This window comes from Sinohyriopsis cumingii, chromosome 2 (genome assembly GCF_028554795.1).
Source record: "Sinohyriopsis cumingii isolate HCF-2022 chromosome 2, ASM2855479v2, whole genome shotgun sequence".
Lineage (NCBI taxonomy): Eukaryota > Metazoa > Mollusca > Bivalvia > Unionida > Unionidae > Sinohyriopsis > Sinohyriopsis cumingii.
Genome location: NC_142962.1, coordinates 91,496,701 through 91,520,619, shown reverse-complemented (window position 1 = coordinate 91,520,619; position 23,919 = coordinate 91,496,701). Strand labels below are relative to the sequence as shown.

Below are 23,919 nucleotides of genomic sequence, written 5' to 3'. Positions count from 1 at the left end.
TATTTGGCAGAAATGATTTCTAATCTTCCAGTCATAGTGACATTGACCTTTAAGTGTCTAACCCCAAAATTCCTATGGTTTTCCTTCCCCCTAACACATTCACAATAACATCAACAATGTTTGATAACTGTCAATGGTGGACAACTAAAGTTTTTATGCAGAAATGAAACTGGTCACTCATAAGTTGCATATCAAAGAGCCATCTGATCCAACATGAGGTATGAGCAATAGTTTTGTTCAGATGCATGTGAAAAGGGTGACATTCTGCTGATAGTTTAAACAAATGCTTAGGTCACTTTTATCATGATGCAGCATGTACAAGAGTGTAAAGATAGAGCTGTCTGAATCTGATACCTAAGCTGACAAGCAAGCAAAGGGAGGTAACTCACCTTCTGTTTCATCTCAACAAAAGATTCCTCCACCTCAGAGAAATTATACGAAGCTACAGTGGCAAACTCTGTCATTACTGTTACAAACCTGTCCCCAGGAGCCACTTGTTTATCCTTAAAATATTCCAGTTCCTGAAAAGATGTTTACTTGTGTTATAAAACAGATAAGCAATGGTAGCTGAACTTTATTGCCTTGAAATTATGACTGGACATTATGCCAAGCACTAAATGAATCTGAGCAGATATTCTGGCCTTCGGAAGATGCTTTCTAGTAAATTTGATAAATTCTGTCCAGCAGTTTTTATAAAAAAATTAACTTAAAGGATTTGTTTTCCCTATTTTTAGTGTGTGTGTGTGTGATTTGAATTTTTAATGAAGCTATAACAATTTTTAGTAATGCTGGCCATACTGATATTTGATCAGCAATATTTGTATAAAATTTAATGACATTTATGCCATGATTCTATCTCTCTCAGAAATGTATGGTACCTCCTACAAGAACTTTTTCAGTAAAGGTTGTCTGAAACTGTTTTAGAAATTTGCTTATGTTGGTAATCCTCGTTTTTTTAGCACTATACATACCTTTTCAATATCTTTCAACCCTGCGTGAAGAACTGTCAAATCTCTGTTCAATTCTGTAAAACTACAAAGGGAAAACAACCATTGTAATAAAATATTCCTTTAGTTGATGATAAATAAGATCTGAATACAAAAGAAACTCTGAAAAAGCACCAATAGCAGCATGATTGGATTGCAAAGCTGTGTTCTGTATAAATGATGCATTATTCTTTCCATGTACCATGTTACAATGCAGTGCAAGCAATGGTGTTTAAGAAACTGAACAAAATGCAAAGGTTAATGCAGGTTAATGGAGAATGAAATATAGGTTGCAGTGAGATAGTTTTGACTGAAGTGCATAGATTTGTGATGTGATTTGGATTTTTAACATAGCTTTAACAATGTTTCAGTCATATTGCTATGATGTCTGCAGTGTGACTGTTTATAGTGATGTCTAGCACTGGGGCATCATGTCGCAGTCATGCAGCATAATGTCCAACCCAATCACATTATCCTGATACCAGGCCGACCAGTCCTAACACTAACCTCTTAATGCTGAGTGCCAAGCAAGGCAGCTATTAGTACCCTTTTTACATAAGTCTTTGGTATGACTCAGCTGGGGATCAAACCCATGATTTCCTGCATCCTAGGCAGACACTCAACCACTTGACCACCGGAGAAGTATGAAGTGCATAGAAATCCTCATGATACAGTTACATTCCAAGTTACATGTTTCTGCAGGTAAAAATGTCTGAGAAACAGAGCCAACACAATTATCAGTGCATTTAACTAGAATGTGAAACATAGGTCAAAAAAGTGATTTAGTTTTGACTGAAGGGTACACAAGTTTTCATGAAACAGTTACTTAACAACTTATGCGACTCTACAAGCAAAAGTTCACAGAAAAGGACTAGAATGCAATCTTAAATCCAGAGAAATTAAGCTTAACGCAAAGGTAAACATAAATCATTGAACCATGAAATACAGGTCACAGTGACATAATTTTTATCATGAAACATCAATATACCAAGTCATAAGACTATATGTGTAACAGCATCTGGAAAAAAATGACATATTAATCCTTACCTCAGTATTGATGCCAAAATGAGCAGAATAAAATAATAAATACATCAGCCATAAATTCATTGAAGTCCAGTGAAAATAATATAATAAGGTTGCCACTATCATGCCCTCACAGGTTGATAAAGTTCATAAGCTTAAAGTATATGTGTAGTTAAAGCCATTAACGACCAGTATATTATTACAGAGACTTGACAATGTTGGCTCATTACCAACTTTTTCATGATATTATGGACAGCATTTGACTGAACTCTGAGTCTTACTGCATATGAATTAACACAATTGCAAAATACTTGGAATAGGTCTATAATCAAACATTTAAGTATGTCCCGAGGATGAAGCATTTTCTATACATGGGCCAGATCTCATCCTTTCATTAGACCAATTCAGTGACCTAAGTGGATAGAGTGACCACCTAGAATGTGGGAGGTCATGGTTTTGAATCCCAACCCAAGTCATAACAGAGACTTATAAATTAGTACTAACAGCTGCCTCGCTTGTGCTCAGCATTAAGAGGTTAGTGTTAGGACTGGTCATCCAGGTGCCAGGATAATGTGACTGGGTGGGATCTCATGCTACATGTCCACAGTATGATACCCCAATGCTAGACATCACTATAAACTGCCACACTGCTTATATTGTAGCGATATGACTGAAATTTTTTAATGTTATGTTAAAAATCCAAATCACACACAATCTTCCATTCAGCATATTAATCAAACTGCATATATGATGCAGTTTTGACTACACTATGACATTAACATCAAAACTGTTTTTAGACAGGAAAATGAATTTACAAAAAGTCACACCTGATTAGTGAAATTACATAAATTCAATTGAGAAAAAATAAACTCACTTTACTTTAGCTGCCATCTTTACATCTTCAACTTCATTCTCCAACTTTAAAAGATCTGGAAACTGAAAGAAGACTTTTTGGGTAAAACATAGGGTATAGTATCCTGACGGGAGAATGTGAAAAAAAATGATTATAGAGCTTGTAACTACAAAATATAAATTTATACCAAAATGGTCTTGACAACGAAATTCTGGCCCCTGGGATTGGGCATAAGAAACAAAGCAATAGCAAGAGTCCCTGGAAGGGTTTGACACTCTACTTGCTGAAAACAATTTCTAGAAATCTTTTTCAACTGCTGTGTACTGAACCATCTTGAAAAACCACTGCTGTGAGACCACTTGTCTTGAAAGACCAGATTATTTATTGATTATATAGTGTTTTGACCCCTCTTGAGAGACATTTTTTGCAGAATGGGGTAGTCTTTCAAGACAGGTTTTACTATAATTCATGGGTTTCTCTGCTTTAAGTCTTGTACAAATTATTTTAAAATTTTTAACATTTACTTCTAGTTGGCACCAAACAGCTATTCTTGTGCTGATCTGCTGTAAAACGCTACCAAATACAGACATACATCTGGTGAAAATCCCATATCGATATGACTTTCCATTCAGAAGAAGCAGCCATAACAAGATGTCACTGATGGCTGCAAAGGTGACCCCATTGGCTATCAGACCAGAACCAATTAAAAGACATCATAAAAAGTCTTTTAGTGAAAACCATATGTTGCTATGACTATCCAGCAATAACAAGATTGTCAAGATGGCTGATGTGGTGGCCATATTGGATGTCTGAGTAACACCATTTTTATTTAGGACCAACAAGACCATGTGATGTGCTATGTTTCATGGTATTCCTCCAAGTAGTTTAAGAGAAGTAGCAATAACAAACTTGGGCTAACAGTCAGATGGACAATGGGTAACAGGCCATTACATAAGCTCTTCTGGTCAAGCAGAGGTAAAATTATATTCTAAAGATATTACTTGGACTTAAAAGGCAACTACTGAAACATTTGAGCCAATGTGTGTTTTAGGTTAAGCTAGGTGAAACTCACCTTTTTCTCTAAAACCTCCACCAAGTAGTGGAGAAGGGTGACATTCTTGCTGATGCTGGACTTTGTGTCCACCAGGTTATTGAGGCTGCGGAGGGTGAAACCTCTAGCATTCCCTCTCTGCCCACGGTTCATGTAATTACCATAAGCCAAAACAATCTCCAGAAGCTTCTTCAACTGCCGACTTCTGCACATCTGTTTTGAGCCCTCAAATACAGCTACAGAAAAACAGAAATACGATAAATACAGTGACAGGAGTTATTTGAATTACAAAGATGAGATATTCATAAACCAGTTTGAAAATTCATGTTAAATACTGCACATTCCATTCATTTCACTATTTTGTAATTTGTATGGTACACTGTAAGGCATCTGTATGGTACACTGTAAGGCATCTGTATGGCACATAGTAAGGCATCTGTATGCAGGGCTGACAAGAGGGGGGCAACCAGGGATATATCACCGAAGTCCGGGCCTGTAAGGGGGCCTGGGCTGAACAATACTTTTTAATTTTATAAAAGATAAATTTTGTTTGAACAAGAACTAGGAGAGGCTCAGGTGTTTCTTATCCCAGAGCCCGTGATCACTCTCTACGGCCCTGTCTATACGAGTAAGGCATCCGTATGGCACATAATAAGGCATCTGTATGGCACATAGTAAGGCATCTGTATGGCACATACATAGTATAGCATGTGCATGGCATCTATATTGCACACTGTCCCCTTCTTCAGCAGAATGTACCTAGTATTAATTAAATGTTAAAAACATCTCTAAAAAAACCCCAATATTTTTAAGCTCAAGTATGTTTGCTGTCAAAGTCTTAAGACATTTGAGATAAAGGGTAAACGAACTGTCTTTGTAACTGAAAATGTGTAACATAAATTTGCCTGTTGTGGGCAGGGGTGAAACAGATGACAGATTTGCCTGTGGTTGGCATGGAAAAAATGTGTCCTTTTACCAAATGAGGGCAAGATAGAAGTATCAAAAATCCTAAACTGTGTCACCAACCTTTCCACCCTGGACTGAATACAGAAAAGACAAATATACACAGTAACAATAACTGTTTTCAAATACATACATAATGCACATATGAGCAATTTAAAACCTTCCAAACATTTAAAGTACTTCAAAATAATTAAAAATCCACATAAACATTATACTGAATGAAATGTGTTTTCTTGCACAGGAGTACAGTATGTAACTGTAGATATTCCATTTTACCTCCTATTTTGGGCTTAATGTCCAGCATTCTATCTTGGAATTTCTTTTTGAAGTACAGAGCTGTAACCCTCTCTTCATAATGGGCGATCCTGAAAAGTAGGATTAAACTAGCTTTTGCAGTTTTATAAAAGTGATTAAAATATGGCTAATTAGAATTTACAAGTACTATATATACCCACTTATAAATCAAGTCCAACAGCAAATAAAACATAGACCCTAAACTGCTGTTACCTAATGTGTTTTTTGTTCTACTGATTACTCTAAACAGACTGCTGAGACCCAGATGTGCTGATGCATTATAATAATAATAATAATAATAATAATAATAATAATAATAATGCTTTATTTACAGAGGGTGACTCATTAGTCAAGGACTATTCTCCCTTGAGGCCCTCTTAAGGAGAGTGTAACAATGCACATTATATGAAGATAGCAATAATTAGTGTTTATTTTAACATGTTTAGTATTAAAATACTAAATTCCATTATTTATTAGAAACACATACATGCTCATGATATCTTTTCGTAAATACTCTAACATTTTCAGCAGATTTTACATGTAGTGGAATCTTATTCCACAGAACTGTACCAGAGTATTGAAAACTCTTTTTAAATTGCTCTGTTCTTGGTTTTGGTATTAGAAGGTTTCCATGTGATACTGATCTCAACTGGTATTGTGTTGAAAAAGGCCTCAATAAGTCCTGAAGATACTCTGGTGCAGTTCCATGTAGACATTTATATAAAAGAACTGCCTTGTGAAAATCTATCCTGTCATTTATTGTGAACCATTTGAGTTCTGTAAATAACGCTTTTGAGGGATGATCAACAGATGCATCTAAAATTACACTTGCAGCTCATTTCTTAAGTTTATAAATCCTGTCACGCTCAGATTTAGCACAGTTTCCCCATACATTAGAACAATAATCCATTGTTGGAAGAATATATGACTTGTAGTATAGATTGCGAGTTTCCATAGGTAAATATTTCTTGATTGTGCTGAGAAGGGCAATTTTGGATGACAGTGTTTTACAAAGCTTATCAATATGATCATTCCATAATAAATTATTATCTACAGTCACACCAACAAGCCTTTCATGTTTGACATTTTCTAAGGGATGATTATTTATTGCAAGAGATAGTTTTGGGTTTCCTGACTTGTGTAGCTTTTGTGATGTCCCCAAAATCATACATTTTGTTTTATGTAATGGCAGATCAGGGGCAGTTGTAGTTGGGCGAGCACATATGATATATGAAGAAGAAATTGAAAATTACAAACAAAAGTCACTCTACTGGCCAAAAACAAGTTTTAAGAATCCATGATAAGTCTGTTTCTTCTGTCCTTTAATTCGTTTTAACTGTTTTTAAACCAACTCTGATATTCTTGACATAATAAAACAGTGGATAGTCATAGCAATATTAGCTATTGGTGAGGAACCAACAACATTGGTACAGTCACTAAACTGTACATTGCCAATATTAGCTGATGGTATGGAGTCAAGAACATGAATCCAGTTATTAAACTGTACATTGCCAATATTAACTGCTGCCATGGGGTCAAGAACATAAATGCAATTATTAAACTGTACATTGCCAATATTAGCTGTTGGTGTGGGGTCAAGAGGATGAATCCAGTTATTAAACTGTACAATGCCAATATTAGCTGCCTGCAAGGAGTCAAGAACATGAACCCAGTTATTAAATTTTATGATGTCAATATTATCTGTTGGTGAGGAGTCAACAATATGTGTATTATCAGGCTTATGTACTGCATCACAACCCTGCTGAAAAGCTAGTCATCCAAGTTACATATCCATTAAATGGCATCACAACCCGATTGAAAAGCTAGTCATCCAAGTTACATGTCCACTGAATGACATCACAACCCCACTGAAAACCATGTCATCCAAGTTACATATCCATTAAATGGTATCACAACCCCACTGAAAACCATGTCATCCAAGTTACATTTCCATTGAATGGCTCAGATTGGAGTATGTTCAATTACTTGAATGGTGTTTATTGGCACATCAGCATATGAAAGACTATTAATTTCCAAGACAATGTGAGTTAAACATTTTGTATTTCAAATGTGACTGTGTCCAAACTAGCTCTTGTTGGCTGCAATTAATTATCTCTGGGCATGACATTTTACTCACATTATCTTGACACTGAATGATCATTCATGTGTTGATGTGCCAATAAACATTTAATAAATCACTCTGCCCATGCCCATTTAGTCTTGTGGCAGCATATGACACAATCCTGTTAGCATGAATACCCCCCCCATTTTTACGGACTGCCATGAAACTTGGGAAATATTATGATCATCACCTGTGCACACAGACAAAACACCTCCTTGAATTTTCCTGTAGATAAAACATGTATGTTTCCAAGTCAACTCTAGATATCATGACTGTAGCTTCATTCTTGATGATTGTTGCATGTTTAATCAAAATTCCATCGTTGTCAGCCAAACAATATAAAAGACATTTTAAAACTTCAATTTGATGAAGAAAGCTTTAGATGTATAGTGAAAGTGGGGCCAAGTTTAAACTTTACAAATTGGTGTACACAATCTTGCATATGTGTCGAGTAATACTGAACATGTAATACTATGGTAATAAAACATTTTCTACAAATGTAATTGACTGTATCAGCTGTGTATTACCTACTGAACTGAAAAATAACAAATCCTTTTTATTCCATGTATTCTTTCCCATTGATAAATATAGATTTTTGGCTAATACTTTGTGTTTTGTGTATTAGGCCCAGATGTACTAATTTATACCAATTAGACTATGTTTGACTATAGGTAGGGATGTCTCAGTGATTCAGGGTTCATTTAAAATGCACTGCAGACCTATATGAGGGAAGCTGGACCACTGACTAAAAAAAACAGCAGAGAGACATAGCTGCTTTCCTACCAATAGCAAGTTTTACCTGTAGTCTACCCAGTTCAGCAATGTTTTATCTACCCATACATCATGCATCAAATAAGCAAACTTATCCGTTTTGACAAAAAAGCTGGTATGTAAATTGACACACCCGAATGTTACTCATTAACAAAAAACAAAGGCTTGGTCTAAAAATCATTGCCAGTAGATAAATTGATGCACCCCAATATTATGTTTTGTTGATTAAAACAAAATTAAGGTTTGGTCTAAATACTTTAATGTTCAGATTACAACTCGCCCAAACAGAAAACACGTGCACATCAGTTTCTTACGCTAATGTTATCATAACACATAGGGTTAAAACTGAGTGTGGAGCCTTTGAGCTGACCTTATGTGACCTGAAACTGTCACATCATTTGTAGCAACAGGATGTTAGAACCATATAATCACCATACCCAAGAAAGAGGTGGAAAATAAACATGATTTTAAAGTGATTCTCATGAGAAACTATTATTATGTGTACCTCTGTCACGCAATGAAGCAACAATTTCCATTGGCTCAATTTTATGCCTTAACGTTGTTCCACTGTCAGCATTCGACTGAAAATGGCATCCAAGGCAAAAAAATTTAAAATAGATCCAAAACAAATGAAATCATCTGGACCACGTTTTTGACCCATTGACGATAATAGTTGAAGTCTCGCTAGGATTTTAAACTAGGAATCCAGGACTCCTATTTTGGAGAAAAAAAAACAGGAGTACCACCAGCAAAAGTTGCAGTCCCCTACCAGAAGCATACATGTATTGACCTGAAGTGGCTAAATTTCTAGGTGAGTAGAATCAGTGGTTGCCATTAAGTTTAACTTTCTAACTTCTTTACACCACTGACACATAACTGTTGTTTGTCCATTAAAGTGTTAGTGAATTATGTCAGGCCAAGGAAACGTCTTACTCCATGCACTAAGCTAAGCATCACACATAGTGTTCCATGTGAAATATCAGTTCTAGCAATTTCTGGCACTCTGTTGAATCTCATTGCACTCTTTGCCAATTAGCCCCAAAATACTTATCCAAATTTGCAAGCAGCATTTTGTCTAACTCTTGATTTCAAAGTCACATGCAGTGCTTATTTGGCTACACTTGGAAATGAACACAATAATGAAAGGTAAAGTTGTTCATTTGCTGTACTCTAACACAAAAGTACATCACTGGGTCTTTCAGCCTCTGAATTCAGTCATTGTAAATATCAGTAAATTTTCCCACCACTCTGCAGCTAGTGAAGTCTTTGAACTTGCCGCCAAGCTATTGGGTCATGTTCTTCAGATGTACTCTTACAATGACAACATGTACATCTAGGGGTCTTTCAGCCACTGAATTTTCTCACTGCAAATATCAGCACAGCTAAAATGATCATTTGATCAACACATTTTTCCACTTAGCAAATGGTTGAAGCAAGACTGGCAAGTCCTTGATTTTGTCGTCAGGCAAATGTGTACATACGGAGGACTCATGTTTAAGTGATTTTCTGCATCCAAAGTAAAAAAACTGCATCCAAATACGCATGATTAAGCATTTCCAAGACCTCTGCCAGTATTGTTATCAAACCGGTGGAGCCTTCGTCATCCAAAGATGAGGTAACGGTTAATCATAAGATTAAACATTGTTTGTGCAGCAATGGCTGAAAACACAGCTGGCAACGTTTTCAAAAAGAAGTTAACATGAGCGAAGAATGTGACAGTTAAGACGCCTTTATATTTTGCCATGTATGTACAGAGGCTAAAACAAACCATGACCAAATGTGCAAAAAATAATAACTTTCAGAACAGTATACTGGCAAGGCATGCTGGGTTGCCAGAACAGAAACTGCTGATTGAAGGTCCACAACACCAGACAGATTTGAATGCAGGGTTACAAAACATTCTTCCAAACAAGACATAGCAGTGACAGTGCAACTTAAATGTGTACATTGGCTGAGTGTAGAACACATCACTTGTTTTAAAATACAAATTATCTTCTTAATTTAATACACAACTTAGCGGTTGAAGAAACTGATGCTATTGGCATTTTGAAGAATTCTGCTAATCAGTATGACTCGGCTACTACCTGTTCAGAGTTACTTGAGTGCCTATCAAACATTGAGGATAGTCTTATACGTGACCTGCAAAATTCGTCATTTGTGACAGCAGTGGCAGATGAAAGCACTGACATAACCAACATTAAACGCCTGGTGATATATGCTCAGATTATGTCTGATGACATGAAACCTTCAACAAGATTTTTAGGGGGCCCTGAGTGGCCGAGTGGTCTAAAGTGCTCTCTGTTACGGATCACTGCCATCTCACCTCTGTCTGCATGGGTTCGAGTCTCGGATTCGGCCAATGTGGGTATGTGAGAAAGCTTGCCAGTAGCTTCTCGAGGGTTGGTGGTTCTTCCTGGGCATTCTGTTTCTGGATGAGATAACTGTTTCTTTTATTTCATTAATTCTTACATATGCAATGAACATGTAAAGATTTTTAATATTTTCTCAAAGCCCAGTCAAAACCATCTTTATGTTCGATATAACAACTGAGCACTAATAATGTTCACATCTTTTTATGCTGGAGAAAATAATTATTGTAACTAAAAGAAGTGAAAAAGAGCAGACCACTCACTAAATAGAGGTTTAAAAGTTGGTAAAATAAATTTAGGGTGTTATAAAAGAAAAGGAGTAAATCAGAAATGATTTCTTATGCTAATACATGTGTATGTGATCTTCAAATTTTAAATGTGATTTCATGCTAAATGATAGAAGTGTATCTTTATTGCTATATAATTTTGTTTTTAGATGAATGCATACAGTATTTTAGCAAGAACTATTAATAAATAATAGAATACATGTACAGTGATTGTGGTTATTTTTCTTTAAATTGTTCTGAAATTGGACCTTGGAGACGTATTTTTTTGTACAAACCTGTTATGAGAGACCACCTGTCTTGAGAGACCATTTTTTGTTGGCAGAAGGGGCAGTCTCTCAGAACAGGTTTTACTGTACTGATAAAATACTGTCTACTTACTTCCCCATTTCGTACAGAAACCGGTCAGCCCTGGCCATCTGGTCAATGTCATGTCCCAGTTCCGACAGCAGTTGAATCTCCTCGTTACTGGGTACAAACTTCAGAAGCTGTTTATTGAGACATACAAAGTTAATTCAATTATTGAAGTAAAATATTCAAAGAAACTTTTTCCTATCATTGTCTGATAACAAGCCAAAACAAAAACTAGTCCTTGCCTGCATGTCAAGCCCCCTCCCCACCCAACCACACTTCATCTAGCTAGATCCAGACAAGTGGATACAGCAGCTGTATTCCAAATTTCAAGATGGTAGGACCAAATGGCACTGAAAATGAAAGTAAAATGCTTACAGTGAGATATGAACACATACACAGATACCAAGTGAGCCTCAGGGACAGATTGATTCACACAGATACTAACTGAGCACCATGCCAAGTTTCTGGGACAGCCAGATACAAACATTGGTATGAGCACTATGTCAAGCCTCAGGGACAGATGAACACACATTCCATTGAGCAATGTAGAGATTACATCAGTCTGCTGATGAAGTCCTTAGCATGAGGACAAAAGCTTCAGGTTAGCTCTATCTATATTGTTTGTGTATGTGGTTGAAAAGTTAAAAACACTATCAAATATAAATAATATTACTACATAGTTAAGCTTTCACTGAAGTAAAGCTAGATGTAACCTATGCAATGCTGAATTAAATCAAAAGGTAACAACTTCAAACTTGATAAAACACCTGAAATATAAGCCCCCATTCACAAGGTGATCATAATGTCCAAACAATGAATAGTCCTATTGCTTACAATCTTTAAACTTTCTTCTTTGTCATTCAGGTGCACTTGAAAAGATAATGTGCAATATGGCCAGTTGATAAAGAGTATGCTTTTAAAGAACAAAGGTCATATTAAAGTCAAACAAAGCCATAATGTACCAAATATGCACTGTTTATTCTACCCATGCGTCATGTGTCAAATATGCAGACTTTTCCGATCTGCATGATGCACAAAAAATCATTGCCGGTACATAAACTGACGCAACCTGAAGGTTTGGTCTACAAATTGTCAATGGTACGTTAATTGACGCACCCCAATATTATGTGCTGCTGGTTAACACAAAATTAAGGTTTGGTCTAACTACTTTAATGGCAAGATTACAATTCTTCCAACAGGGAAAACATGCGCACATCAGTTTCTTACGGTAATGTTGTATAACACATAGGGTTAAAACAGTGTGGAGCTGGAGCTGACTTTATGTGACCTGTAACTGTCATATCATTCGTAGCAACAGAATGTTATAACCATATAATCACCACACCCAAGAAAGAGGTGGAAAATAAGCACGTGATTTTAAAGTGATTCTCATGAGAAAATATTATTTTATGTGCACTTCTGTCATGCAATGAAGCAACAATTTCCATTTGCTCAATTGTATGCCTTGCGTTATTCCAATATACTATCAGTGTTCGACTAAAAATGGCATCCAAGGTCAAAAAATTAAAATTGATCTGAAACAAATTGAATTATCTTTTGGACTACATTTATGACTGACTGATGATAATTGTATTGTTATCAAACCAGTGGAGCCTTCATCATCCAAAGAGGAGGTAATGGTTATTTGTAAGATAAAACATAATTTGTGCAGCAATTGTTGAAAACACAGCTGGCTATGCTTTCAAGAAGTTAAGTCACATGAAGAATGTGACAGTGAATACGCCTTCATGTTTTGCCATATATGTACAGAAGCTAAAAAAAAAACTCCATGAACAAATATGCAAAAATCAATAACTTTCAGAACAGTACAGTGGCAAGGCATGCTGGGTTGCCAGAACACAAACTGCTGATTGAAGGTCCACAACACCAGGCGGATTTGAATGCTGGGTTACAAAAACATTCTTCCAAACAAGACATAGCAGTGAAAGTGCAATTTAAATGTGTACACTGGCTGAGTGTAGAAGACATCCTTTTTTAAAATACAAATCTCTTTTTAATTTATTTACACGAGTGAACAGCTGAAGAAATTGATGTCATTGGCATTTTGAATAATTCTGCCAATCAGTATAACTTGGCTCTAACCTGTTCAGAGTTACTGGAGAGCATATCAAATGTTGTTGAGAATAGTCTTATATGTGACCTGCAAAATTCGTTATTTGTAACAGCAGTACAGATCAAAGCACTGACACAGTCAACAATAAAGTCCTTTCACATATGTTCAGATTATTTCTAATGACGTGAAACTTTCAACAAGATTTTTAACAAATATAGAATGTTCAGATGCCTCTGGCAAGGGAATTGCCTTAATGGCTTTAGTCACATTATATAACTAATATCTTTTGTGTGTATTTAAACAATAATTATTTTTAAAAACTAATAAAAACGGATCATCGACTTGAATAAGACTCATAGGCTTGGATTTTGACTCGCTGTTTTTGCCTTGATGAGTCAATTGACTTACATTAAGCCGTTTGTAGATAAAACTCTGAATATGGCATGCAAATTTCATTCAATTTATTTGGCCATATGCTATTGCAATTTTAATTGTGAACACATCACTTCCCTGACAATTTTTTGGAGATTGTCACTGCAGTTAAATGAATTCGTACTCATGAGTTACTTCCCATCTTCACTCTTAATCCATGTTCTGCACTGAAGGAATATTTTGGTTCAAAAAGAATTTGAAGTTAAACGGAATTTAACATCTACAGTCATTTATTTTAGTCTGAATTCCTCCACTCCATATTTACTTTGGACTTTAAACTATCTTTTAATTTAACTTACATGGATGAGTTCACAGTGCCTTCAATACAGATTCACAGGCTCAGTTGGGGGTCAATAAATTTCAAATGATCTTTGACAAAATAAAAGAAGAGATCCTGATAGCTATATTAACTTGAACAAATATTTTAATTCTATTAAAAAATAGTTGCCAAATATTGGAAAATATGGCATTCAGGACATACCTGGTAAAATTTGTTTCACACAAAAAATTCTGATATGACAGCGTAAGGTATTGACACTGATATATTTAAAATGTGTATATCTTTGTTATTTAATTAAAATCATGCTTGCTATAACTGATTACTTAAAAGCTTACACGATTTACTTCGTACTAACCTGTTCTAACATATCTTTCGGAATATCCTCCTGTTCATCCATGACAAGCACAGCTCGAGCTATTTCTTCATTAGAAAGCTTGAGTTTGGAAAGAAGGATCGTACAGTTTTGGGCCCTTCGACCGTCTATCACAGACAACTCCTTTGTCTTCATTTTGGTACTTTTACTGTCGTCACCGTCTCCGTCAATTTGCTTTTTTTGGTATGCTGAAAATGTCTTTTCAAATTCCTCCAAATCAAGCATATGGTATATCTGTTTGTAAGAAAAAAAACATACTAATATAGCTGGATAAATAACAATAATTGTAAACATGTAACAGGTGCACAAAGCATGCAATCTGAATTTATTATAAACACTTAAGAAGTGAAACAGCAACCCATCCACCCACCCATTACAAAATGAAAAAGAAAAAGATTAGATTGGAAATTCCTTCGACTCAAAGCAGTGAAGTAGTATGATATGGTTTTGGGGTCTTTATTATTATTGGTAATTATCTAGGTCAAAGCCTTCTACACCCCTTGACAACAATTCCAACTGGTGTTGCTATGAGGTAATCCTGACAGTATTTGGCACATATTTTATTTAACTGGTACAATAGGGTCCTGCATGCAGAATTCATTGGTCCACTGGAATCTCATTAACATCTTCAGGTCAACCAAAAACTGTTCTCAACAAAGGCTGTGTAATATCAACTATATATGCTGGTGATCAAAATAGCAGCGCCAAGTGTGGGCTAATGTTTGCATATCTAGATTTTAGAATTGTGCTTGGTCACCAAGGAAATCCTGTCAGATCTCTTCAATCATTGATCCAATGTTACACACACCTATGGAAAGTCAAATAACATTCCATGTACTGTCTCAACCACCCTCTGGTGAAAGCGTAAGTGAGTTATTTGCGAGGAAACCCCCGAAACAGTCACAACTGAATTTTAGACTAACTAGCAGCAGGGAGGGTGAAAAGACCACTTTTTATTCATGAAAATAAAGCTTCCTACGAAAACGAAAATACAAGGTCAATAATGTCAAACCTAGGCCTCTAATTGGGTTATTTTCTCTTTTACACTCATTGTTGGTCATCCCCTCCCTGCTGCTGTGTGTGTCTTAATGAAATCATTATTATATCAATAATAGAATCTCACACAAACTAGCTCGACTGCGGCTAGAGGCCATTAAGAATTCTCTATCCATCCGTGATTCTGTCAAACAACAACTACAAGTGTATCAGGAGTCTCAGGCGGAATTTACAGAAGGTGCAAAACAATTAAACCAGTTATGAAGGCTACCGTGGGTCTTCTTCCCACGCTGGAACAAACTGCTAAAGCAACTGAGCAAACTGCTAAAGCAACTGGAAAAATACCAAAAAGAACTATATAAAAAAAAGATTCTATTCTTTTTTTAAGAGAACTTCCAGGTGAAATAGCTGGTGCTACTTATCAACCACAAACACAAGAAATACTTGAGGTACTGACAAGCTTCATTCTGAAGTAGCTGATATAAAGGATCTTAGTCAGAACCAGAACAAGCAAGAGTCTGAACTGAAGTGAATGATAAATTTACCGAAGAGAATATTGCCCTCATAAAAAAAAATTGGTGGCATGGAAGAATTATCTTGTTTCTGTGCACAGTTATGTTCAAAGAGGGAAAGTTTTAAAACCAGAGTACACTAATGATTCTGTAGATTGTGAAAAATGTTACAAATGGATATTTCACATACACTATGGAGTTGATCAGGCTCGAATAAAGATACAAGATTTATTGTATTTGATAATGGAGTAAATAGATATCCGGCATGGTTACAACAACCACAGGCAGTATTACAACAACCAGGCAAAAAATCAGAAAAAGGTCTTGCCACTGGCAGTGTAAAAACAACAAAAAAACAAACACTTCCATTGCCCAATAAACTTTGTCCCAATAATGTAATTGCCAACGTGGACAGACTAGAAATCCTCATTGGAGGAAAATGAGCCAGTAATAATTCCCCAGAAATCATTAATGAAGCAGCTGCTATTTGTCAGAGATTATTTACAGGTGGTATCATGGATATTAATGTTTATCGGTCCCTCATTGATGAAATCACTGATGATTACCAGAGTTATTGAGGGTATATAATTAGATCAGTGATAAAAAAAATAAGACGATCATACATAATGCTCAACATGGACCTGTAATAATCAGGGTGATAAATCCTCGATTACCTACGCATAGCGTGATCTACGGAGATGGACTCGGTAATGTTATTCAGGGTCTATTTAGAAGGATAGCCCCAAAATCAATACCAACTGCAAAGTAATTGGGAATGAAAAGCTTTTGATGTTGTTCATGATAAAGGTATTGGTGCTGTTGCCAGCAAAGTATTCTCAGCAATCAAGGATAGACTAGCATGGTTAATACGACAAAAACCTCAGCCAGTAGAATTACCGAGCATTGAAATGATGCCTGCAAATGTTAGTAAAATAATAAATGAAGCTGCAAATAAAAAACTAGCAGAGTTGGCTGGTGTATCGATGTCAGGAAAAGAAAAAATATAACTGCAAGTTTAATAGCAGGAAGTGGTCTTCATGTTAGATGATAACAAGTATAATAAAGATGTTCAAGCATATATCTGATCCAGCATTTGACATGGACGCACCAGTTCTCAATGATGAATCTATACGCGTGATTATCAATATTATTCTTATGTAGCACAAGAATCAAACCAACGTAGTCAAATAGAACTACAAGTTCAAGATACAGTGACGATATTGTTATGATGATATTGGGGCTATCCCAATACAGCGATGATTATTTATGGTCTGTTGGTCCATCAGTGATGTTTGCAAAAGATACCACTGATCACGCTGATGGCTGACCTTATACTTCTCGGTACCCCAAAAGGTTACTGCTGTGGCTAATGACACTGATGTTGACATTTTTTCTTTGGGATTCGCAGCACATAAAAATCAAATTGATGCTTGTGGGAGATTTAGCTGTGCAATACCGCTGTCACATATCTTTGGTGGTTTATACAGAAATGTAAAATAAAGTTATCTTCCGGGCAAAATATACAGTTACTCTTGTTTGAAAATGCACAGACATCAATGCTATCTGGCACGCTGAAGGTGCTAATCCAATTGCAACCGCGAATCTTCATGGAAATGTGAATCTTCATGGAAATGTGAATCTTCATTGAAATGTGACACTGACAAAACTTTCACTGTGGATGCCAATAATGTCACCATCACTTGCTGAAGAATAACGGATGGTCTCTTTTATGGACAAAAACAGCAAATCAATGCTTTCATGGCTTACAATGACTACAGACTCTATCATGAGTACAACAGTTGGCACATTTGCATGGCAGATCACATCACAACAGGGAGTTTCAGGACCATGACATATATTCATAGCTTTTCAAGATATCCAACAACAGACTTCTCAAATATGAAATCATATGGTATTTGACCCACTTGGGGTTAGTGAAGTTTCTTTGAGGATGAATGGACATCAAGAACCATCTGAAGAAGTGTTGCTGGATTTTGAAAATAATCATGTTGCACGTGCTTATCATCGTTTGAAAACATTCATGGGGCGTGATCAGAATGTAGATTCTGGTTTGCAAATATCTCAGCAGGATTTCTCGACATTGTATCTGATCTACTTCTTGCTGTAAGATCTAAATTTGTTTTGACAGTCAGTCGTTGACATACATTTTCAAGCTCAAGTAAGTGCACTACCAGTTGGTGTTACTGATTATAGAGTAATCACTATCATACTCTCAGACAAAACAATACTGCTTGAAGGTGTTGCTGGACAAATGAGAGTCATTGATGCCCAAGTGAAAACATGTAATTAAATCGCTCATGATATTATAATGTCATATCATCATGTTAGCATTACTCTGACTCCTGGTCAAATTGAAAAGCTACAATCAGTATCAAAAAAGAATTTTGGAATAAAAATATTACTGAAATCAGCACAGATCACAAGAGATCCAAATAAACTATCATTGACAGAACATCGACTCAAGCACTTCAATGATGCCAAACGATCAAAGACCAGTGTTAGATTCAATCTTTCTGTGGGTGCCATTAAATATGCAGTCAAGATGGGTGGTATATTTCCACTTCTTGCAGCTATAACAGCATTGATAGCAACTGCAGTCCCAGATGTTGCAAATGCATCTGCACTTGGTGCTGTTTGAACTGCTGCTGGGATGGCACTAAAGAAAGCAACAGGTCATGGAATCAAGACTTCCAAAAAAAATCAACAGGGAATGGTCTAAAACTGCCAGGAACTCCCCACTTGCGGTACGGTCAAGCTCTATGACTCCCCAGAACACATCGTTAGATGCAAAGTGTCTCCTTCCTATGTCCAGTTTTGATTTATTTGACGCTGCTAAAAAGTTAAACATAAAAAACTTTAGGTGTTTTTATGCATGATCCAGACCTGCCAACCCTGATGAGAACGGCAGTTGATTTTTTTTCTCCTTAAGATTGACCAGTTTTCAGTAAGGTGTAACAAAATATCAATATTTATATATTTGTAAACATCCAAGTCTAAGATTAATCTTAAAGTATACTTTTAGTGACTAGCAAAATTGAATATTGGGCTTAACAAAGAAATGATTACTTGTTTACTTATCTATATATCACCCTCTTTCAAATGGAAAAAAATTACATAAATTTGGTCCCTTCAGGGTCCTTTACAGGCATGGTTTTGCGGTATAATACAAACTTTAACATTAGGTGGTTTTCAAGAGAATTGTTGCAATTTAGGAACAAAGCTGGATGAAAGAATTGGTGCATTATATCCATGACAGAATGCCAGCAAGTGTACAGGCTTGAGATTAGTCATAGTGGCTTGTGCCTATGACAACATTATATCCATGACAGAATGCCAGCAAGTGTACAGGCTTGAGATTAGTCATGGTGGCTTGTGCCTATGACAACATTATATCCATGACAGAATGCCAGCAAGTGTACAGGCTTGAGATTAGTCATGGTGGCTTGTGCCTATGACAACATTATATCCATGACAGAATGCCAGCAAGTGTACAGGCTTGAGATTAGTCATGGTGGCTTGTGCCTATGACAACATGCTAAGGATTCTATTCCATCACACTGACATATAGAGATGAGAAATCTGATTGCACTATTTTAAAATATACAATGAAAGAAAGGCCATCACTTAATGCAAAAATAATCTGTCACTTTCCTGAAGTCACTGGATTTACGAGAATTCTTTTGCTTCATACAATAATATAGAGTGAATACATCTGTCCTTTGATAAAGTTTGCAAAATGGGGTCCAACAAACATAGACTGCGCTATAAGCAAGGGTATGAGTTACTGAGGAACCTATAAAAAAAATGATATAGCCCAATCATGGCTAGACATCAAGAAGAGACCATGGGGGGAAGGGTGGCAACAGTGCTGTTTAATGGCTAAATACTGGTTTTATAATCATGTTGGGAAAAATTGTCACTAAACAACTTTTCAAATGAAACTGTTCACCTTTTGGTATATATTATCTTCAAGCTTAAGATAACCAATCTCTGAAAGATTGTGAAAAACGTAACTCCAAGAGGTTTCAACACATCATGTATGTTCATGCCTTATTGTGTACCTGCAAATCACTGTTACATCACTGCTTTCTGCACAACAAAACAGAGTTTCTTTTGTTTAAAAGGCAGACATTTGTTTCAAGCAAAAACTGTCACTGTTGAAACAAAATTTTTAATTACATGTACTTGTTTTATCAGTGAAATATTGATGCTGTTATAGTGAAACTTCTGCTCATCTTTAAGCAAATCTCTGAGTGCCAAATAATGAATTTAAGTTCACTACAAACTTTAGAACTTGCTTCTCCATAATTAAATGTTTTTATTAAATAATGCTTTTAATTCACTGGGTACTCTATTCCCCTGGCTGCCTTGCTATCTTTGATAACACCTGTAATGACTAGGTTAATTTGAGGTTGTTTCATTGTTACTTACACAATAATATTGATAAAGTGTTCAAGTGGTCAACTGAAATGAGTTGACCCAGCAATTGACCAGGACCACTAGCTCTTGTACAGGTAGGATTTGCTTGCCTTTGATTTTTTATTTATTTACTCCATTCCCTTTATTTGATTTGATACAAAAGACATACTTAATGTGATAATACAAAGCAAATCTACTTTTTATTGAGTGCAACAATACAACACATGTCAGCAAATGGGCGATCAAAACACAGTTGGTAGTTAATTAAGTTCTTACAGAATGCCCGCAGACATAGCAATAATGGCAGATTTATATTTGTCACATTTCAATACAAGAGGGCATATTGCATTTACGATAATTACACTGAAACTGAATTAAAACATATCACTAAAACATAAATTTCACTTTGCAGAACTTATTTAATAGCTATTTATTTTGTAAAGTGTTGCCATTGGTAGGCATTAGTGACCTTTTCACTGATAAATTTTTTATCAAAGATTGTTAATTTCTGTGCACTGTGAATTTTGTTGCAAAGAAACTTTAACAAAATAAAGGACTACTCATTTTAAGCTGGGAATTTCATAAGTTAATTCAATGTCTTGCACACAAACTGCTATTTTTTTCACAATAAAATGAGCAATATATCAGGGTTATGTTTACCAATTTTAATTGTGATTTTGTTCATGTTTAACAAATAAGGGACAATTCTTCTGGCATTTTCTAGACAAAAAGCAGGTTTGCAAGTTATATGGGTGTGCGTTATTGAGGAAGCAGTGTAAACAGATCAGTGCTCCACAGATATTTTCTATTTCAGTTTAGTAGTTAGCAATCTGCAATACAACTAAGAATCCAAGAAGAAATGCTGATCAAGGACGAAGAATAATTTTATTTACCTTACTTTCATCTATTTCTGACCAGATAGTTCCAGAAAGAGTACCCTGAAATTCAAAAAGTTTAAATAACAGCTTGCTGTTACAGTTGAACACTGAAGCAATGTCTGCATTTGTTGTGATGAACACTTACTGTAACTTATGAGTCAACACAAAATAGATGAAATGCTTTGCACTGTAAACAGACAACTTGTTAGACAAGATACATAATATACTTTGCACTTAAACAATGAATAATATGCTTTCCACTGTAAACACTTAATCCAACTTGTTAGACAAAATACATAATATAATTTGCACTGTAAACACTTAGTCCAACTTGTTAGACAAAATACATAATATGCTTTGCACTGTAACCAATTAGTCCAACTTGTTAGACAAAATACATAATATGCTTTGCACTGTAACCAATTAGTCCAACTTGTTAGACAAAATACATAATATGCTTTGCACTGTAACCAATTAGTCCAACTTGTTAGACAAAATACATAATATGCTTTGCACTGTAAACATTTAGTCCAACTTGTTAGACAAAATACATATTAATTTGCTTTGCACTGTAAACAATTAGTCCAACTTGTTAGACAAAATACATAATATGCTTTGCACTGTAAACAATTAGTCCAACTTGTTAGACATAATATGCTTTGCACTGTAACCAATTAGTCCAACTTGTTAGACAAAACACATAATATGCTTTGCACTGTAAACAATTAGTCCAACTTGTTAGACAATATACATAATATGCTTTGCACTGTAACCAATTAGTCCAACTTGTTAGACAAAATACATAATATGCTTTGCACTGTAACCAATTAGTCCAACTTATTAGACAAAATACATAATATGCTTTGCACTGTAAACAATTAGTCCAACTTGTTAGACAAAATACATAATATGCTTTCCACTGTAAACACTTAGTCCAACTTGTTAGACAAAATACATAATATGCTTTGCACTGTAAACAATTAGTCCAACTTGTAAGACAAAATACATAATACACTTTGCACTGTAAACACTTAGTCCAACTTGTTAGACAAAATACATAAATAATACGCTTTGCACTGTAAACATAATATGCTTTGCACTGTAAACAATTAGTCCAACTTGTTAGACAAAAATACATAATATGCTTTGCACTGTAAACACTTAGTCCAACTTGTTAGACAAAATACATAATATGCTTTGCACTGTAAACACTATGTCCAACAAATGAAAAAGGACGTGATAATGGAGACCTTCACATTTAAAGGTCTACATTTTAACTGCACCATTCAAACTATTTAGAACTCCACAAATGCTAATGTGCCTAAAATAATTTCAATTTTCCCCAAAAAAGAATAAATGCTGAAAATATTTACAGATCATGTCCTTTATTAATAATATATATCAGATTTGGTTACATTAATTTGCTGATAGTACCAAATAACCATAAGACATCTACAGTATGTTTTATATGTGTTTTTTGTCACAGTGATTATCACCTTTGAAAGTAAGTACAATGGGAAACTTCAACTGAAATAAACTATTTTACCAGGTTCAGCCATGCTTTACTTCACATGTGAAAATTCAGTAAGACAAGTTCCTCACTCGATCTTTTTGCATTATGTTTTGACAAATTTCTTTGCAGGTTTCAAACATGCATGTATTTACCTCTGAAAGTTTGGTCCAGTTGAAAGACTTTAGTGGCTGTAATGGTTGTGGCACATTTTTTTTTCTGACAGCTACACCAGGATGACTACCAATGCTGGGCAAACCACCTGAAGCAAAATAAAACATAAGCAAGAACAAGAACAAACATATTTCTTATCTGCTGTAAAGTTTAATAATGATTATCTTGCAATCCACAAGCAGTCCAAGAAACTGCAAACTAGAGATGGGGGTTACAAAACTTTAAGTCAGCCTGGCATGGAACATACAATTTTCAAGAAATTAAACTTTGAGAAGATGACAAATCTCACCCTATAAATTTATTCAGACACCAGATATTTCTTTCATACTGTGATGCAGTATCACTAAGCATGAATATTTATAATTAAATATACAGTTTTATGACTGTAAATGCAACAGGTTAAAAAAACCTCATACAAACATGAAAATCATACATTAAAGTAGGTTACAGTGATCTAATTTTTGCTATCATTGTGAAATAAACCTAATATTCATTTTCTGAAAAGTTAATTATTCATGGCACAGTGATGTGCTGTGAAAAGGACTGATTATGTTCCCTACCTTGTCCTATGCATATTAAATTTAGTTCACTGGCACAGATCTATTGCTACATTCTGGCACAGGGTACATGAAATTTAGTTCACTGATACTTTTACATTACTACACTCTGGCCCCATGTATAGGAAATTTAGTTCACTGATACTGATACATTACTACACTCTGGCCCTATGTATAGGAAATTTAGTTCACTGATACTGATACATTACTACACTCTGGCCCTATGTATAGGAAATTTAGTTCACTGATACTGATGCATTACTAAACTCCGACCCTATGTATAGGAAATTTAGTTCACTGATACTGATACATTACTACACTCTGGCCCTATGTATAGGAAATTTAGTTCACTGATACTGATACATTACTACACTCTGGCCCTATGTACAGGAAATTTAGTTCACTGATACTGATACATTACTACACTCTGGCCCTATGTATGGGAAATTTAGTTCACTGATACTTTTACATTACTACACTCTGGCCCTATGTATAGGAAATTTAGTTCACTGATACTGATACATTACTAAACTCTGGCCCTATGTATATGAAATTTAGTTCACTGATACTGATACATTACTAAACTCTGGCCCTATGTATATGAAATTTAGTTATCTGATACT

The 23,919-nt window shown here is 35.4% G+C and overlaps 1 protein-coding gene across 1 annotated transcript in view; it reads right to left on the bottom strand.

Moving 5' to 3' along the window:
* The window catches only part of LOC149805360 (disheveled-associated activator of morphogenesis 1-A-like), a 137,962-nt gene that overhangs the window by 20,609 nt on the left and 93,434 nt on the right, over nt 1-23,919 (bottom strand). Inside the window, exons 16-24 of the mRNA XM_089949675.1 lie at nt 22,721-22,827; nt 21,071-21,115; nt 14,212-14,463; nt 11,098-11,204; nt 5,153-5,241; nt 3,935-4,149; nt 2,884-2,945; nt 972-1,032; nt 390-521 (exon numbers count right to left, since the gene is read on the bottom strand). Coding sequence (XP_089805801.1) covers nt 390-521; nt 972-1,032; nt 2,884-2,945; nt 3,935-4,149; nt 5,153-5,241; nt 11,098-11,204; nt 14,212-14,463; nt 21,071-21,115; nt 22,721-22,827 — 1,070 coding nt within the window. The remainder of the gene's footprint in view (nt 1-389; nt 522-971; nt 1,033-2,883; nt 2,946-3,934; nt 4,150-5,152; nt 5,242-11,097; nt 11,205-14,211; nt 14,464-21,070; nt 21,116-22,720; nt 22,828-23,919) is intronic.